The sequence below is a fragment of the Megalobrama amblycephala genome, linkage group LG22 (assembly GCF_018812025.1).
Source record: "Megalobrama amblycephala isolate DHTTF-2021 linkage group LG22, ASM1881202v1, whole genome shotgun sequence".
Taxonomy (NCBI): domain Eukaryota; kingdom Metazoa; phylum Chordata; class Actinopteri; order Cypriniformes; family Xenocyprididae; genus Megalobrama; species Megalobrama amblycephala.
The window spans coordinates 27,562,249-27,577,270 of record NC_063065.1 but is presented as its reverse complement, the minus strand read 5'-3'; the positions used below and the strand labels follow the sequence as shown (position 1 = coordinate 27,577,270).

The 15,022-nt window shown below is 38.2% G+C and overlaps 1 protein-coding gene across 1 annotated transcript in view; it reads right to left on the bottom strand.

The window, feature by feature from the left end:
- LOC125257746 (partitioning defective 3 homolog) overlaps window positions 1–10,493 on the bottom strand; it is a 245,277-nt gene extending 234,784 nt beyond the window's left edge. The window contains exons 1-3 of the mRNA XM_048174395.1: window positions 10,464–10,493; window positions 7,781–7,969; window positions 7,225–7,395 (exon numbers count right to left, since the gene is read on the bottom strand). Coding sequence (XP_048030352.1) covers window positions 7,225–7,395; window positions 7,781–7,969; window positions 10,464–10,493 — 390 coding nt within the window. The remainder of the gene's footprint in view (window positions 1–7,224; window positions 7,396–7,780; window positions 7,970–10,463) is intronic.
- Window positions 10,494–15,022: the final 4,529 nt, after the last annotated feature.

Below are 15,022 nucleotides of genomic sequence, written 5' to 3'. Positions count from 1 at the left end.
ATGGTAAAAACATGGTAACATTCTAAAAAACAATTACACATTCACTCATAAGTTACTCATCAGATACAATATGGTTGTAGTTGAAAAAATATTATGTTATGTTTTCTAACCTTATATTCAACCGGGTCCAAAAAGACCCCAGAATGCAACAGCTACAGTTTTTATATATTTATTTATTTATTTTTAATGCATTACAACGGTTAAATACAATAAATACATTTCTAAAAAACTGTTGATACTGTAGATGTTGTTAATAATGTACATTTCAGTGTCTATGGCAAACACACAGGAGTAGAACCACACTTTGGGCCCTATTTTAACAATCTAAGTGCATGGTCTAAAGCGCACGGCACAAGTGCACTTTAGGGCGAATCCACTTTTGCTAGTTTAAGGATGTGAAAAATGGTCAGTGCGCCCGGCGTATTGTCTAAAGTGGTTGTCCCTATTCTCTTAATGAGTCATGGGTGTGTTTTGAGCGTTTGGTGCGCTCGCGTCATGGCGTATTCGCCATTTATTCGCCATTTCCAAAGCTGCTTTGAAACAATTACCAATTGTAAAAGCGCTATATAAATAAATTTGACTTGACTTGATTTACAAGGTGGAATTGAAAGCGAAAAAACTGAACGCGTCTTTAGTGAGGAAACGGATCTGCTCGTGTGCAAGGTTAAAGCATGCGAGCATCTACGGAAAAAGACGGATTCCACCAAAGCATTTTTATTTTTAGGCACACAGTAATAATCGTTAACATTGTAATCCTTTTATTTTTAATATTTGGCATGTTTGTGTGCTGCTGCGCATCCCTGTGTGCGTAATAAGCAGTACGCACGCACGTTGTGTACCCACATATAGGCGCACATTACTAACTATATATTCATTGCACCATTGACTTTAGACCAGGTTTCAGTTGGTCAATGGCACAGTCTATTTCAGTTGCCCCAAAATAGTAACGCGCCAACAACGCACCTGAACAAACCTCCTTTTCAGACCAGCACGCCCATGGGCGCATAACTGGGCACAAATGCATTTGCTATTTAAACAAAGTGGCGCAGGACGTGGAAACCATAACTGCTGCAGGCTGAAACTAGCAAAAAACACTTGCGTCGCGCCTGGTGCCACATTGTGAATGTGCCTCTCTCAAACATAATCGAGCACACACACACACACACACACACACACACACACACACACACACACACACACACACACACACACACGCACATAGTGTGAAGCCAGGCCAGCAGACAGTGATGGATCTTATTCATTTTAATGCTGGCCTCTGTTTTCCTGCATTTGCTGTATGACAATAGCAAACTGCCGCCTGTCACAGAGAGCAGGGCCGCCGTCCCCCGGCACACAATCCTTGATTTTCTTCAGTGGCCCCTGCAATCTCTCACTACCCATCATTCTCCTCTTCTTTCCACTTCCACTACTCTCTCCATCTCTCTTTTTTTTCTTATTTCAGCTTTCCCTCTCTCTCTGAAAGCCGTATCAAAGCGCAATTTGCGGTGTATGTAGGACCACAGCGGGGTTCCGTCTTTGCTTTAAAGTTGATGAAAATGATGAAAGCAACCATCCTCATCCTCATTTGACAGACAGATACGAGCGACCTTCAGCCCGGGCGTTCCGGAAGGCGACGGGTGACCTTGGATGGGAATAGAGGGAGAGGATGGATGGGCCGTGTGTGAGGGGACAGGATCTCAGCGTGAGGTCTCCTGCTCTCAAAGCACCAGCAGCAAGCGGCACCAATCAACCCCACACAGACGCTAATAAAGGCTGATTTGAGCTCAGCAGTGTGTCTGGTGTGTGCCGCTGCATGTTTTGAGGGGTTTCTGTGTGTACATCCGTGAATGACGACAAAAGACATCATATTTATCGTTTTTGACTGGGTACAAAAAGTAACACAAAGACTATAAATAGACAAGGTGATTTTCTATTGTGTTGTCTTCGCTGCCTGCACACAAAAACAAACGCAGCGCGGCCAGTGGAGTCACATTCATGAATAAATGAGGGTGCCTGCATAGAGTGAAGGCTTTGACGAATAGAGATATTATTATTAAATATTATTATAAATTGGAATTCTAGAAAAACCGAAACTCACCTGTTGATTTTCAAACTTATAACATAACATAATTCTGAATTTATAAAGCAGGTTTTGAGTAATGTATGAGTTTATACTGTATCTAAAAATATGTTTCAGATGTTTTCTCGCAATTCTGAGTTTATATCTCACAATTCAGAGGGAAAAAAAGAGTTCTAAATGTGGAATTGTGAGGAAAAGTTGCAATTGTGAGGGAAAAAGTCAAAATTGTGAGATAAAAAGCCACAATTTTTTATTTTTTGGAAAAAAAAAAAAAAAAAAAAAAAAAAAAACACTTATCTCATAATTCACACTAGCAGACATTTTGTAAATGTTATTAATGCAGGACTCTCAGTCAGTGGCTGTGGGCGGGGCCTGAGCAGTGTGACATCACAGAGATTCTGCTCAGAGAATCAAAACGGCATGTCTAATGAAAGTGCTTCGGTTTAATAGATTATATATAGAGCACTGTGATCAAAGGGTTAGGGCCAGATTTACTAAACACGGCAAATTGGCGTGAGAGCGCAATTCCACAAAAACGTCAATGGGAGTGGCAAGTTTTGCACGTGATCTACTGCTGACGCACAAATTAAAGAACACAGATGCAGTCAAATCATTTACATAATGACCAACGCAATCTACCAAGAGCAGCACAAATTAGCGTTGGGTCGCAAATAAGCAGATGCTCATCAATAAGCTGATGCTCATCAGGTGCGGGTCAACACAGGCACAACTTGTTACATGTAATCTGACAAACACGTACACACACACGTTTATATATTATATATTATATATCAATTAATCGATTTGATGCCATGCCTGAACGCTGTATATCCCTTCACAGTGGCATATAGCAGATGGGCATGAAGGGCTATTAAAGGTGCCCTAGAACTTTTTTTAAAAAAGATGTAATATAAGTCTAAGGTGTCCCCTGAATGTGTCTGTGAAGTTTCAGCTCAAAATACCCCATAGATTTTTTTTTTAATTCATTTTTTTAACTGCCTATTTTGGGGCATCATTATAAATGAGCCGATTCAGGGCTACTGGCCCTTTAATTCTCGTGCTCCACGCCCATGGAGCTCGCGCTTGCCTTGAACAGTGCATAAACAAAGTTTACACAGCTAATATAACCCTCAAATGGATCTTTACAAAGTGTTTGTCATGCATGCGTCGGATTATGTGAGTATTGTATACTGTTATATTGTTTACATTTGATTCTGAATGAATTTAAGGCTGTGCTCCGTGGCTAACGGCTAATGCTACACTGTTGGAGAGATTTATAAAGAATGAAGTTGTGTTTATGAATTATACAGACTGCAAGTGTTTAATAATGAAAATAGAGACAGCTCTTGTCTCCGTGAATAAGAACCGATGGTAACTTTAACCACATTTAACAGTACATTAGCAACATGCTAACGAAACATTTAGAAAGACAATTTACATATATCACTAAAAATATCATGATATCATGGATCATGTAAGTTATTATCGCTCCATCTGCCATTTTTCGCTATTGTTCTTGCTTGCTTACCTAGTCTGTTGATTCAGCTGTGCAGATCCAGACGTTAATACTGGCTGCCCTTGTCTAATGCCTTTCATAATGTTGGGATCATGGGCTGGCATATGCAAATATTGGGGCGTACACCCCGACTGTTACGTAACAGTCGGTGTTATGTTGAGATTCAACTGTTTTTCGGAGGTCTTTTAAACAAATGAGATTTATATAAGGAGGAGGAAACAATTGAGTTTGAGACTCACTGTATGTCATTTCCATGTACTGAACTCTTGTTATTTGACTATGCCAAGATAAATTAAATTTTTCATTCGAGGGCACCTTTAAATTATTTGTCTTATTATCATGCTACTTTTATTATTAAATTAATATTGCAATTCATTTGCCCCGCGATATCATAGCGCATCACCGCCTAACCGACACGCTGCGAGGACAATAAAGTATTAGTTAGACAGCTTACTCCTCATTTAAAGAACAACTTGCTTAACACGAAATACTTATCGATTCACACAAATAGGCCTACTATTTTTTTAGGACAATATGGTTTGGCAAACGATATGTTCAGATAACATCTTCCTCTGGCATTCCAAAGAAATTAATACGAGTGGAAAATATTCTCTCCCTTCTACCACGCGCTCTCTGTTCTCTCCGGTGTCTCCTTCTAGCAGCAACAATTGCAGCCATGTCGCAAAATGGGTTAAGACATGCTTTTTTGGGGCATAAAATAATGCTGCAAATACCAGTAAATTGACTAGCTCAAACATTAGTAAATCTTGTTGCATGATTAATTTAAATACTCTCCTCCCATAAATTTTGTGTCTGAAAGGGAGACTCCTACAAATGCATATGCAATAAGGTCAGCCACAAAAACAAATGAATCCACGTCTTTTCAGCGCTAATTTTGAACTATGTGTCTTTAGTAAGTCCCAACAGTAGTTTCTTAACGCCAAAAGAGGCGAGCTGTTAGTATATCTGACCTAAATGTCTTAACAGTATTCACTGAACATGTAAACGCCAATTTGTAGCGATTTGGTTCTTTTAACAAATCTTTAAAATAATTGATCAAAAAGACTCACAAGATATCTGTTTGAATCAGTCTAACTGATAAACCAACTAGGGAGTCTCCCGCTTCTCCTCAAGAGTTTCAGCATCACAAATTTAAACATTTCCCACCAAATATTTCCAAAAGCAAATGATCTGAGTCATAATATACACTTTCATTTTATAGCTCTATACTCATACTGTAAGCCAACAATTGCCTTGTTACTGTCTGTTTTTATTTCTCCCAAGAAATTTAAAGAAAAATCTGATACCTAAAAGAAACATAAACGAGAACTCTATTAAGTCCCCTCAGCTATGAAAGAGCAAGCTCTGAGCAATAACATTTTCCTCTGGGAATCATCCGCTCCACTTTAAGCGTGAGAGTGTGGTCAGAGACTGCAGTCATCTCATTTCCATAAGCAGTCATCATTCTGAATTTCATCTCTTCCTAACGCTGAGGCTTCAAAGCGCCTGTCGTATATTCTTTAGAAAGATAAGTGTTAGATTATGCTTTCAGATGTTATGACTCTGTACGGGCATTTAAAAAAAAAAAAAAAAAAAGAGAGAGAGAGAGAAAAGAAACACAAACACACATCCAAAGGATTGCATTCGAGAAAGAAGGGGGATGGAAAAGATGGCATTTGAAGTTGATATTTGATATTTCATACTGCCATCTGTTATCAGTACAAATCAGCATGAGCATTTCAGCGGTCAAATTGCTTTCGATCGCAATCCGCCGCTCACACCCCCAGTGTCACTGTCTCTCTCTCTCTCCGTCTCCTGTGTCTGTCTGATAAGAACTGCTCACTTTAATTCACTTTTTCTGCAGTCAAACTTCTCTGTCTTCACACACTTCTCAACTCTGTCAGTCACTCTGACCGTTCATCTTAATGCGGGAAGGAAGAACGGCAGGAAGTCATTTTGATAATCAGCATTTAAAGCGGTTGTTGATTATGACTTCACTTTTTTAACTGTAGTTAGTGTGTAATGTTGCTGTTTGAGCATAAACAACATCTGCAAAGTTACGATCCTCAAAGTTCAATGCAAAGGGAGATATTTTCTTTTACAGAAATCGCTTTTTAAGGACTACAAACGGCTGGTAGGGACTACAACAAGCTTCTTCCTGGGTTGGTGACATCACAAATCCCAAAATTTACATAAACCCCGCCCCCTGGGTACACACAACAAAGGGGGTGAGGCCATGCTGGGCTGCTTTAGAGAAGAGGAAGAGTTGTTGTAGTAGAGTGTTGTTGCCATGCTGTCATTCACAAACGAGGGTCAATTCAACACTGGATTTGCACAAAAGATTAACATGACGGCACATGCTAGTCGATGAGTTGAATCAACTCCACAGCAACTACATAAATTTATCCACTAACCGTTCAAAAACGTCCAGTTGCATTCTAAAAGTTGTAACTTCTTCCTGAATCTCTTTGGCTGCGTGAGATTCTCCAGCTTTGTTGTTGTTGAGCAACCGAAGCGCGAGCTATTAAAGCTCCACCCTCTTCTGGAAAGCGGGCCGGGAGCAGCAACTCATTTGCATTTAAAGGAACACACAAAAATGTTGTGTTTTTGCTCACACCCAAATAGGGGCAAATTTAACAAGCTATAATAAATGATCTGTGGGGCATTTTGAGCTGAAACTTCACAGACACATTCTGGGGACACCAGAAATTTATATTACATCTTGTAAAAGGGGCATAATAGGTCTATGGTAGCCCTTAGAACCTGCGGTAAATAGCACCTGATGCCAATTTTGGTGAAAGTCTCTAAAAACCCTCTTGCCCAATTGAAACGCCATTCTGGTTCATTGGGTCAAACAGAGTTCAATGTTTCAATTTATGCTACACTAGATTATCCACCATACTTTTTAAATTTATCCTTCAGCTTTCATCCCCAAATTTGGGTCAGATAATCTTCAGACCATGTTGGATAGATATTATTAAAAGTTATACACACAACACCAATCACATGCAATGCATCAAAACAAATACATTTGTTTGAGAGGATGCAAAGCTTGAATCTTTGGAACTCTTTGAGGTATGAAAATGAAACTGAGCGCATACAAGTAGATTTGTGACAGCGCCACCAATTGGCAAAAGTGGACAAAACTTGGGATTATTTGGGCATAATTATATGTGGCTTCTATTTTAAAATGCATTTCTCTTGTGTCATGTTTGCAGAAATGTCCTTCAGCAGACAAACACAAATGTTGCTCTGTTTGGGTTTAGTTTTTCTAGTAAAACAAAAAGGGGGGGGGGGGGCATACTAACAGGAAGGCAACTTTAGCATACTTTTAAAAAGAGTACTACAGAAAATAAATGTAAAAAAATTTTTTCAAGCACTTGCATTTTAATTGTAGTATTAGAGTTTACGTTTATATTAAATGCATGCCGTCATCAAAATAAGTGTACTTTTTAGAGCATGACAAAAGATTATTAAAACACAACTATTAAAACACTTTTATGATTTGAAGTACTCTAAAACTGCACATCCAATACAATTAAGCACACTTCTGTTTCACAAGGGCATGCTGACAATGCAAATGTACCACAGTTTAAAGCTAAACATCACAAGACAGTGGATAACTGACCTCTCCTCTCCCTGCGATCCGTCGGGCTACTATCAGCTGAATCATGCCTCTCTTGTTTCCTTCGATGGACATGGACTTGCGAAGGGTCTCCATCGCTTCCTGATTCGTTTTTTCCAGTAGAGACTCTCCATTAACTGCTATCAGCTGGTCATTTACCCTCAGCCGCCCATCCTGTGATTGCACACACAAAAACATATTTCTTTGAGTGAAGATTGAATATGAAAAAACAACAACAACAACAAACGTATGAGTGGTACTTTCTGTAGCCAATCAGCCGGCAGAACCTGATTTCACCATGTTCCTGTATCAACAACATTTCAATCAAACCAATCAGATTTGAGGGACAAGATTACAGTTTATGTCAAGTTTAGGCTTACAACCAGGGTTAGGTGCTTCTACATCAGTGTTATTCACCTATCATTTCCCTCTGATTTTAGGGAGAAGATATGGGTAGGGGTAGGGATATGGTTGTGTTTATTTTTAAATTAGTAATGTTGTTCCAGGATCAATAAAATAACTCAGCAGAATCAGGACATGCCACACAGCTATTGCTCACCTTGCAGGCGGCTCCTCCAGTGATTATAGACTTGACGAATATTCCCAGGTCAGCGTGGCTCTCTTTAGATCTGTTGCCCTTGACGCTGACCCCTAACCCCGCTGAGCCCGAGTCATTGAGAGGAATTTCAAAGGTCAAAAACTCTCTTGTTCCATCCGGTGTCAGTATTAAATCATCTTGTTCTTCTTTCTAAAGAGATAAAGGAAAGACAAAAAGATACTGATGAGGTAAAAATGCAGAGTGTATATATATTTTTCAGTATTGAAATACCTTTTCCCAGTTTAATATGCAACTCATTGGTTAATTCCACCAACATATTTGAACACTGTCGCTGCATCCAAAATCGCATACTGAATAGTAGGTACTACATTTGGTTTGAAGCTTTGCGACGGTTAAAAAAAGTATATTCTGTACAGTATGAATGTGTGTAGTATGAATAATGTACTACAATCCACCATGTTGTCACTTGTCATGTGACTTATGGCGTCAGCTATGTCGCTTCACTGTCATTCACAAATCCTCTCCTGTGGCCACATGGGATAGTAACGTGTCCATCATAGGAAGTAGTAGGTCATCTGTGTTTTATGAATACTACGAATATTATGAATTACTGCTCGGCTCACATAATATTTTTTTTGCATATTATATAGTATGTATATAGTATAGTCAGATGCAGCATCTGTCTCTGTGGCGTTTTCAAAATATTGCTGGTTCTTTGAGCATCCCGATCAGTTTGGGTTTGGGGCGGAGCTATCGGTCTGTTCGACCAATGATAGTTGGGAAAAGTGTTCACGATTGAAGGATAACTGTTTAAAAACAATGATTATTTTTGCAGTTCCATTTGGCAATGTAAGTGGTGTATAAATTACACACTTTTTACACTACCAAAATCAAAGCTGATACATTAATAAAATTCCACTAAAGATTAACACAATAAATATAATACAATAAGCAAACACAATATAGCTTTCCAGATTAATTATAGAGTGCGTTGAGAGAGATTAACACAGCAGGATCACATGACTCATTAAACAGGATGTTTACAGTGGTTTCTATGGAGAATTGCCTTGGCTCCCATTGAGTGGGCGATCTCCTTTTGTTCACAAGGAAAATCAAACCACAGTGTAGAATCAAACCCATGATAGAAAGCACCTTGGGGTAAATACACTTCCATATCAGTGAACAAAATATTTCATATTTACATTGTTGGAAAATCCAATTAAAGGTGCCCTCGAATGAAAAATTGAATTTATCTTGGCACTGTTAAATAACAAGAGTTCAGTACATGGAAATGACATACAGTGAGTCTCAAACTCCATTGCTTCCTCCTTCTTATATAAATATTATTTGTTTAAAATACCTCTGAAGAACAGGCGAATCTCAACATAACACTGACTGTTACGTAACAGTCGGGATCATTAATATGTACGCCCCCAATATTTGCATATGCCAGCCCACGTTTCCAACATTATAAAAGGCATTAGACAAGGGCAGCCAGTTAACGTCTGGATGTGCACAACCATACATCAGACTAGGTAAGCAAGCAAGAACAATAGTGAAAAATGGCAGATGGAGCAATAATAACTGACATGATCCATGATAACATGATATTTTTAGTGATATTTATAAACTCTTTAAAGTCTCTAAAAACTCTATAAACTCTATAAAGTCTTTCTAAATGTTTCGTTAGCATGTTGCTAATGTACTGTTAAATGTGGTTAAAGTTACCATCGGTTATTACTGTATTAACGGAGACAAGAGAGCCGTCGCTATTTTCATTTTTAAACACTTGCAGTCTGTATAATTCATAAACACAACTTCATTCTTTATAAATCTCTCCAACAGAGTAGCATTAGCCGTTAGCCACGGAGCACTATCAAACTCATTCAAAATCAGAAGTAAACAATATAACAGTATACAATACTCACATAATCCGACGCATGCATGCCGCATGCATGCCGAACACTTTGTAAAGATCCATTTTGAGGGTTATATTAGCTGTGTAAACTTTGTTAAGACACTGTTCAAGGCAAGCGCGAGCTCTGTGGGCGGAGAGCACGGGATTTAAAGGGGCCGCAGCATAAAATCGGCGCGTTTATAATGATGCCCCAAAATAGGCAGTTAAAAAAATGAATAAAAAAAAAATCTATGGGGTATTTTGATCTGAAACTTCACAGACACATTCAGGGGACACCTTAGACTTATATTACATCTTTTAAAAACATAATCTAGGGCACCTTTAAAACCAGCTTTATGAAGCAAATAGTGTGCGTATAATGTGCGAAGGCAGAATTTGGACACTGCAATCGTTTCTGACTTGTCTATGATCAAGTGGACCTAGTCTCAACCTAGCTCATCTTGGTCACAGCTTATACACCGCTTTGGACCAGCAACAGTCCAGCTACCAGCATTTTCCATCAGGGAAGTCTTTAAAAGAGTGATTCATTGGGGAAATATCCACTCTCAGTAGCACTTTTATACATTAAAAGCAAAAGTAATGTGTTTTAAGAAAGATTCAGCAGACACACACACACACAGTTGAAGAATGCCAGGTGCTTGGCTTTAGTCCAGCTGCCGGGAGCAAAGAGGCTGGAGACGAGTTATAGAGATTCAGCCAAGCATTCAGGTGAGGCCCCTATCTCTCCTTCCTTTCATAATACACCTCACACTCACACACACACACCCCATCATCCCGTGCATGAGCAGTTGCCATGGCAACCCAGGTGGCTCTCAGCAGACAATAGCAGCTCTCAGGTTAAGAACCAACAACCAGGTGAAGGCTGGAGGAAGAACACATGCAGTGGCGTCATATGCGGTCGCTAACACGGATTTCACGCGTGTGATTTTCACCCACTCATTTATTTCCTATCACGCCGTCAACAAGTACTCAAAAAGGACATCAGTCTTTTAGACTGACACAATGAAGTGCCTCTCACCGGCTCACTCTAGCACTGATATGCATTATGGATAGAAACATGCCTGGTTTTGAATGGAGAAGCATCTTTGTGAGTTTTAGGCCACTTCTCGCCTTTGACAGATAACACCGTTTTTGTCAGCTGCTCCATGGCAACCGAGAAACATTTCAAGCACTTGAAGGAGTTTCCAGAGTTGTCAGTAAAGACACAGAGCCTCATCAATAACTGCCTTAATTTGTTGAGCGAGTTGTTTAGATGAGCTTATATTTATAGAGATTTTGGTGCCATTCTCTCTGTAATCACTGTAAACCCTAACGCTCAAAATACTTGGTTTGAGTAGGACAAACTTAAATTAAACAAATTAAACTACAACAAGTTCAGTTAAATTAAGTGTTATGAGTATTTAGAACTTTCTTTTTTCTTTTGAGTTCACAGCACTGACATATTTCAAGTAAATGGAACTGTTTCATCATTTTGAGTTGTATGAACTCATTTCTTTTCATTTAGACTAACTTAAAGGATTAGTCCACTTTTAAATACACTTTTCCTGATAAATTTACTCACCCCCATGTCATCCAAGATGTTCATGTCTTTCTTTCGTCAGTCGAAAAGAAATGAAGGTTTTTGATGAAAACATTCCAGGATTTTTCTCCTTACAGTGGATTTCAATGGATACCAACAGATTGAAGGTCAAAATTACAGTTTCAGTGCAGCTTCAAGGGCTTTGAACGATACCAGATAAGAAATAAGGGTCTTATCTAGCGAATCGATCGGTCATTTTCGGAAAAAAATACAACCGTTTATGCTTTATAAACAAAATATCGCATTGAACGTACTTTCCGCTTCCGCATTCTTCATAAAGCTTACGCTGAATGTCCTACGCCTTCCCTATTCTACTTACGGAACGAACGCGGCGCCAGTTTAGTTTTTTTCCGTAACTTGAATAGCAAGTTAGCATTTTCGGAATTAGCTTGTTATTGCTAGCTAATTTTAGACTAATAAAAATGTTTAAATTGAGGTTACATGAAAATTTTAAGTTAAATGAATGAATTAGTGTACTCAAACATTTCTGGTTAAGAACAATTAAAATGTATGAGTGCAAAATAAAAATCTGCCAATTCTGCTTACTTAAACATTGAATTACTTAATTTTTATTATTATTATTATTTTTTTTTTTTTGCCAACATTTACAGTGTACTCTAATGTAAGTATTTGTGGTGATAAATCAAAAGGAAGAGAGAAAGTTCCAAGATTATATCAATCAGTCAATCGATCAATCGGAGTCAACTGACAGGGAATGTGACTAATTATGTTATATATGAGCCTTGTCATAAACTAAATAGCAAATGCAACTAAACTAATTATTATTTAGTAAAACACACATTTTAACATTTTCCTAAGAAATGTGAGAGCTGCTTGTCTGTCCAAAACTTGCTATCGCAAAGCAGGAGTGTAATAAATTTGGAATGGATAATAAAACAAAACAAACAAACAAACAAGTGAACAAATAAACAAATGACTGTGAGAAAGAATGAACAAAACACTTAGCAATTAAAAAATCTATCAAACTAATAAATAAAGAACAAACAAAATAAATAAGTGAAAAAAATCCTCAATGAAAGAACAAATGTCTAAATGAATGAATGAACAAATTAACCTGTTCGTGAAAAGTAATAGCACACCTTTGCTCAACAGTTTGCATGACTGGAGATCATAAAAGCATAGCATAAATGTGTGGGCCAAACATAACAATTATAATTACTTGATACTTAAGGTGCAGTCAAATTAGGATATTTTGGTGAATTTCAAATTCCAAATCTTTGTCAAACCAAGCCGCTTTCTGTTGCTCAACACGGCGAGTCTGCATGACCAACTTGAGCCAGTTGTGAAATATGCATGCGCTCAACTAGCAAATCATACAGATTCTTATTCAAATGACTCAATTATGACCGTTAACATTTGATGAACAACATTAAAAACGGCCGCACCTTTAGAGGTTTGCTTGTGCAGAAGTTACAGTACTGTGTGCATTAAGCGAGCAGTACTGATTATAACAGTTATAATCCTGCTGGATTGACTTGAGGTCTTGGCAAAGGCTAAACCAGCAACACAGTGCTTTAAACAGCCTTTGAAATCTTAAGTCATTTTGAAAGAAGTACCTGTAAGGCAGTGCTACAGGCTGCCAGTGTCTGGCCTCAAAGTCACTATAAAGATTTAAAACATGCAACAGTTTGCTTTAAGGTCTGAAATTGTGTTACAAACAGCTGGTTCATTTTCACAAGCCTTCACAACACTGTACATTTCTTTCACACAATGACAGAGGGAAATGCCTCACATTATAAGAGGCGCATCCAGCTCGACCTGTCCTATTGTGTTCGGGAGTAATTAATTCATTCATAAGCAGACTGGATGGTGTGCATTCATTACATGCTTTTGTTTCCAGAGTGAGCTTGAATTATACTGTCAGTGCACAGACAATGAAGAGAAGAGCCCATGAGAGATAACACAGCGTCTGAACACAGTACAAACAGAGAGAGAGAGAGAGAGAGAGAGAGAAGAGCAGACGTCTACCATTCACTCTCACTCCATTGGGACTGATGAGAGACAGACTGCAGTGAGAGAGAGAGAGAGTGAAAAGAAAGAAAGAAAGAAAGAAAGAAAGAAAGAAAGAAAGAAAGAAAGAAAGAAAGAAAGAAAGAAAGAAAGAAAGAAAGAAAGACAAGCAGAGACAAGCAGAGACAAAAGAGAGAAACAAAAAAAAAAAAAAAACTAAACTAAAAATTATGAACAAATGAAAGAAAGCAAGTGTAGTGAACAGCACATTCCAGGGCCCAGTTTATGGCCGGGCCCCTCTCTGTCCGTAACAGCGGACAAAGGTTTGCTACATTTTGATTGGTGGACTAACACAAACAAACTGTCCAACGGCATCAGATAAAGATGTAAGGACAACGAAAAAAAAATCGTTAAATTATGAGAAAAATTTTGTTAACTTCGAGAAAAAAGTCGAGATAAAATGTTGAGAATAAACTCATTCAATTACGAGAAAAACTCGTTAAATTACGAGAAAAAAAGTCGTTAAATTATGAGAAAAATGTCGTTACATTTCGAGAAAAAAGTCGAGAAAAATGTTGAGAATAAACTCATTAAATTATGAGAATAAAGTCATGAAATTACGAGAAAAAAAGTCGTTAAATTATGAGAACAAATTCGTAATTTAACACAAAGATGCGTCATATAGCCAAAGTCCCGTTATTACTTTGATATAGCCGCTTTGCTATAAAAATAGTAAGTAAAAAAGTAAAAATCACCGGCGCGTAAAACGCGCTATACAAATAAACTTGAGGCGCCTTATAAAGTCTAATAACAAGCACAAACTGTTAAATAGAAATTGACGTGCAAGCAAAAAGGTTTCTGTCCTATGGTGTTTTTTCTACTTTACCACAGAAAAGATTGCAAATAGCCTATAATAGGCCTCAATGCGAACGAAAGGAAGAAACGTTTATAATCCCCTGCGTGAGTGAAGATTTGGGAAAAGAAACAGAGATTCCATGTTCAGTGGAATAACTAATGGAATATTGTTAAATTCTCTGATAATCGGGTGACCAGATCGTGATTTGCAAAACAGAATACAAAGCTTAAATTTATGGACTCACGTACCTCTCATTCGGCATGAACCAAAATATTTCCATGGCTGCGATTTCATAATTAATTGCTAACCCATTTTCTTTTGTAAACAAAGCTTTGTGCTTCACTCGTGTCATATTCACGTAAATACTGCCACAGACTGTCAGTAGGTACCGAATATACCCGGATTCTCGGTACTACCGGTACTAAAGAAATGCTGGTATCGTCACATTTCCAAAATTTCAGTACCGACTTGGTACCGAAGTACCGGTACTTTTGACAACACTAACAAGGACAGGACTTCTCATTGGTCCACAGGCAGTTTCTGCCTTTCACACATCTAGAGACTACTTCCTAAGGTTGGCCACAGACCGCCATAAAAATTTCTCAGAACCTTAGCAGCAATGGGTGAGAGATCACAAAAATCTATCCAAATCCATTCAAAACTATGTTTGGAAACCTTAGAACTGATGCAAACTACACATCCATTTCATACTTATTCACAGAAATAAGTATTCTCAGTGACAGCCATTTGTAGTGCAACATCTGACGCAAATTCAGCTGTTAATGTACAATTGAATGACAGTTCAATCTTTTTCCATCATGTTTAGTCTCTATTCGTTTATAATATTGCCAAAGGTATTCTGGTGGTGGTTTGGAAAGTGAGAAATGCATTGGTAAACTTTAAAGACACTGTAAAGAC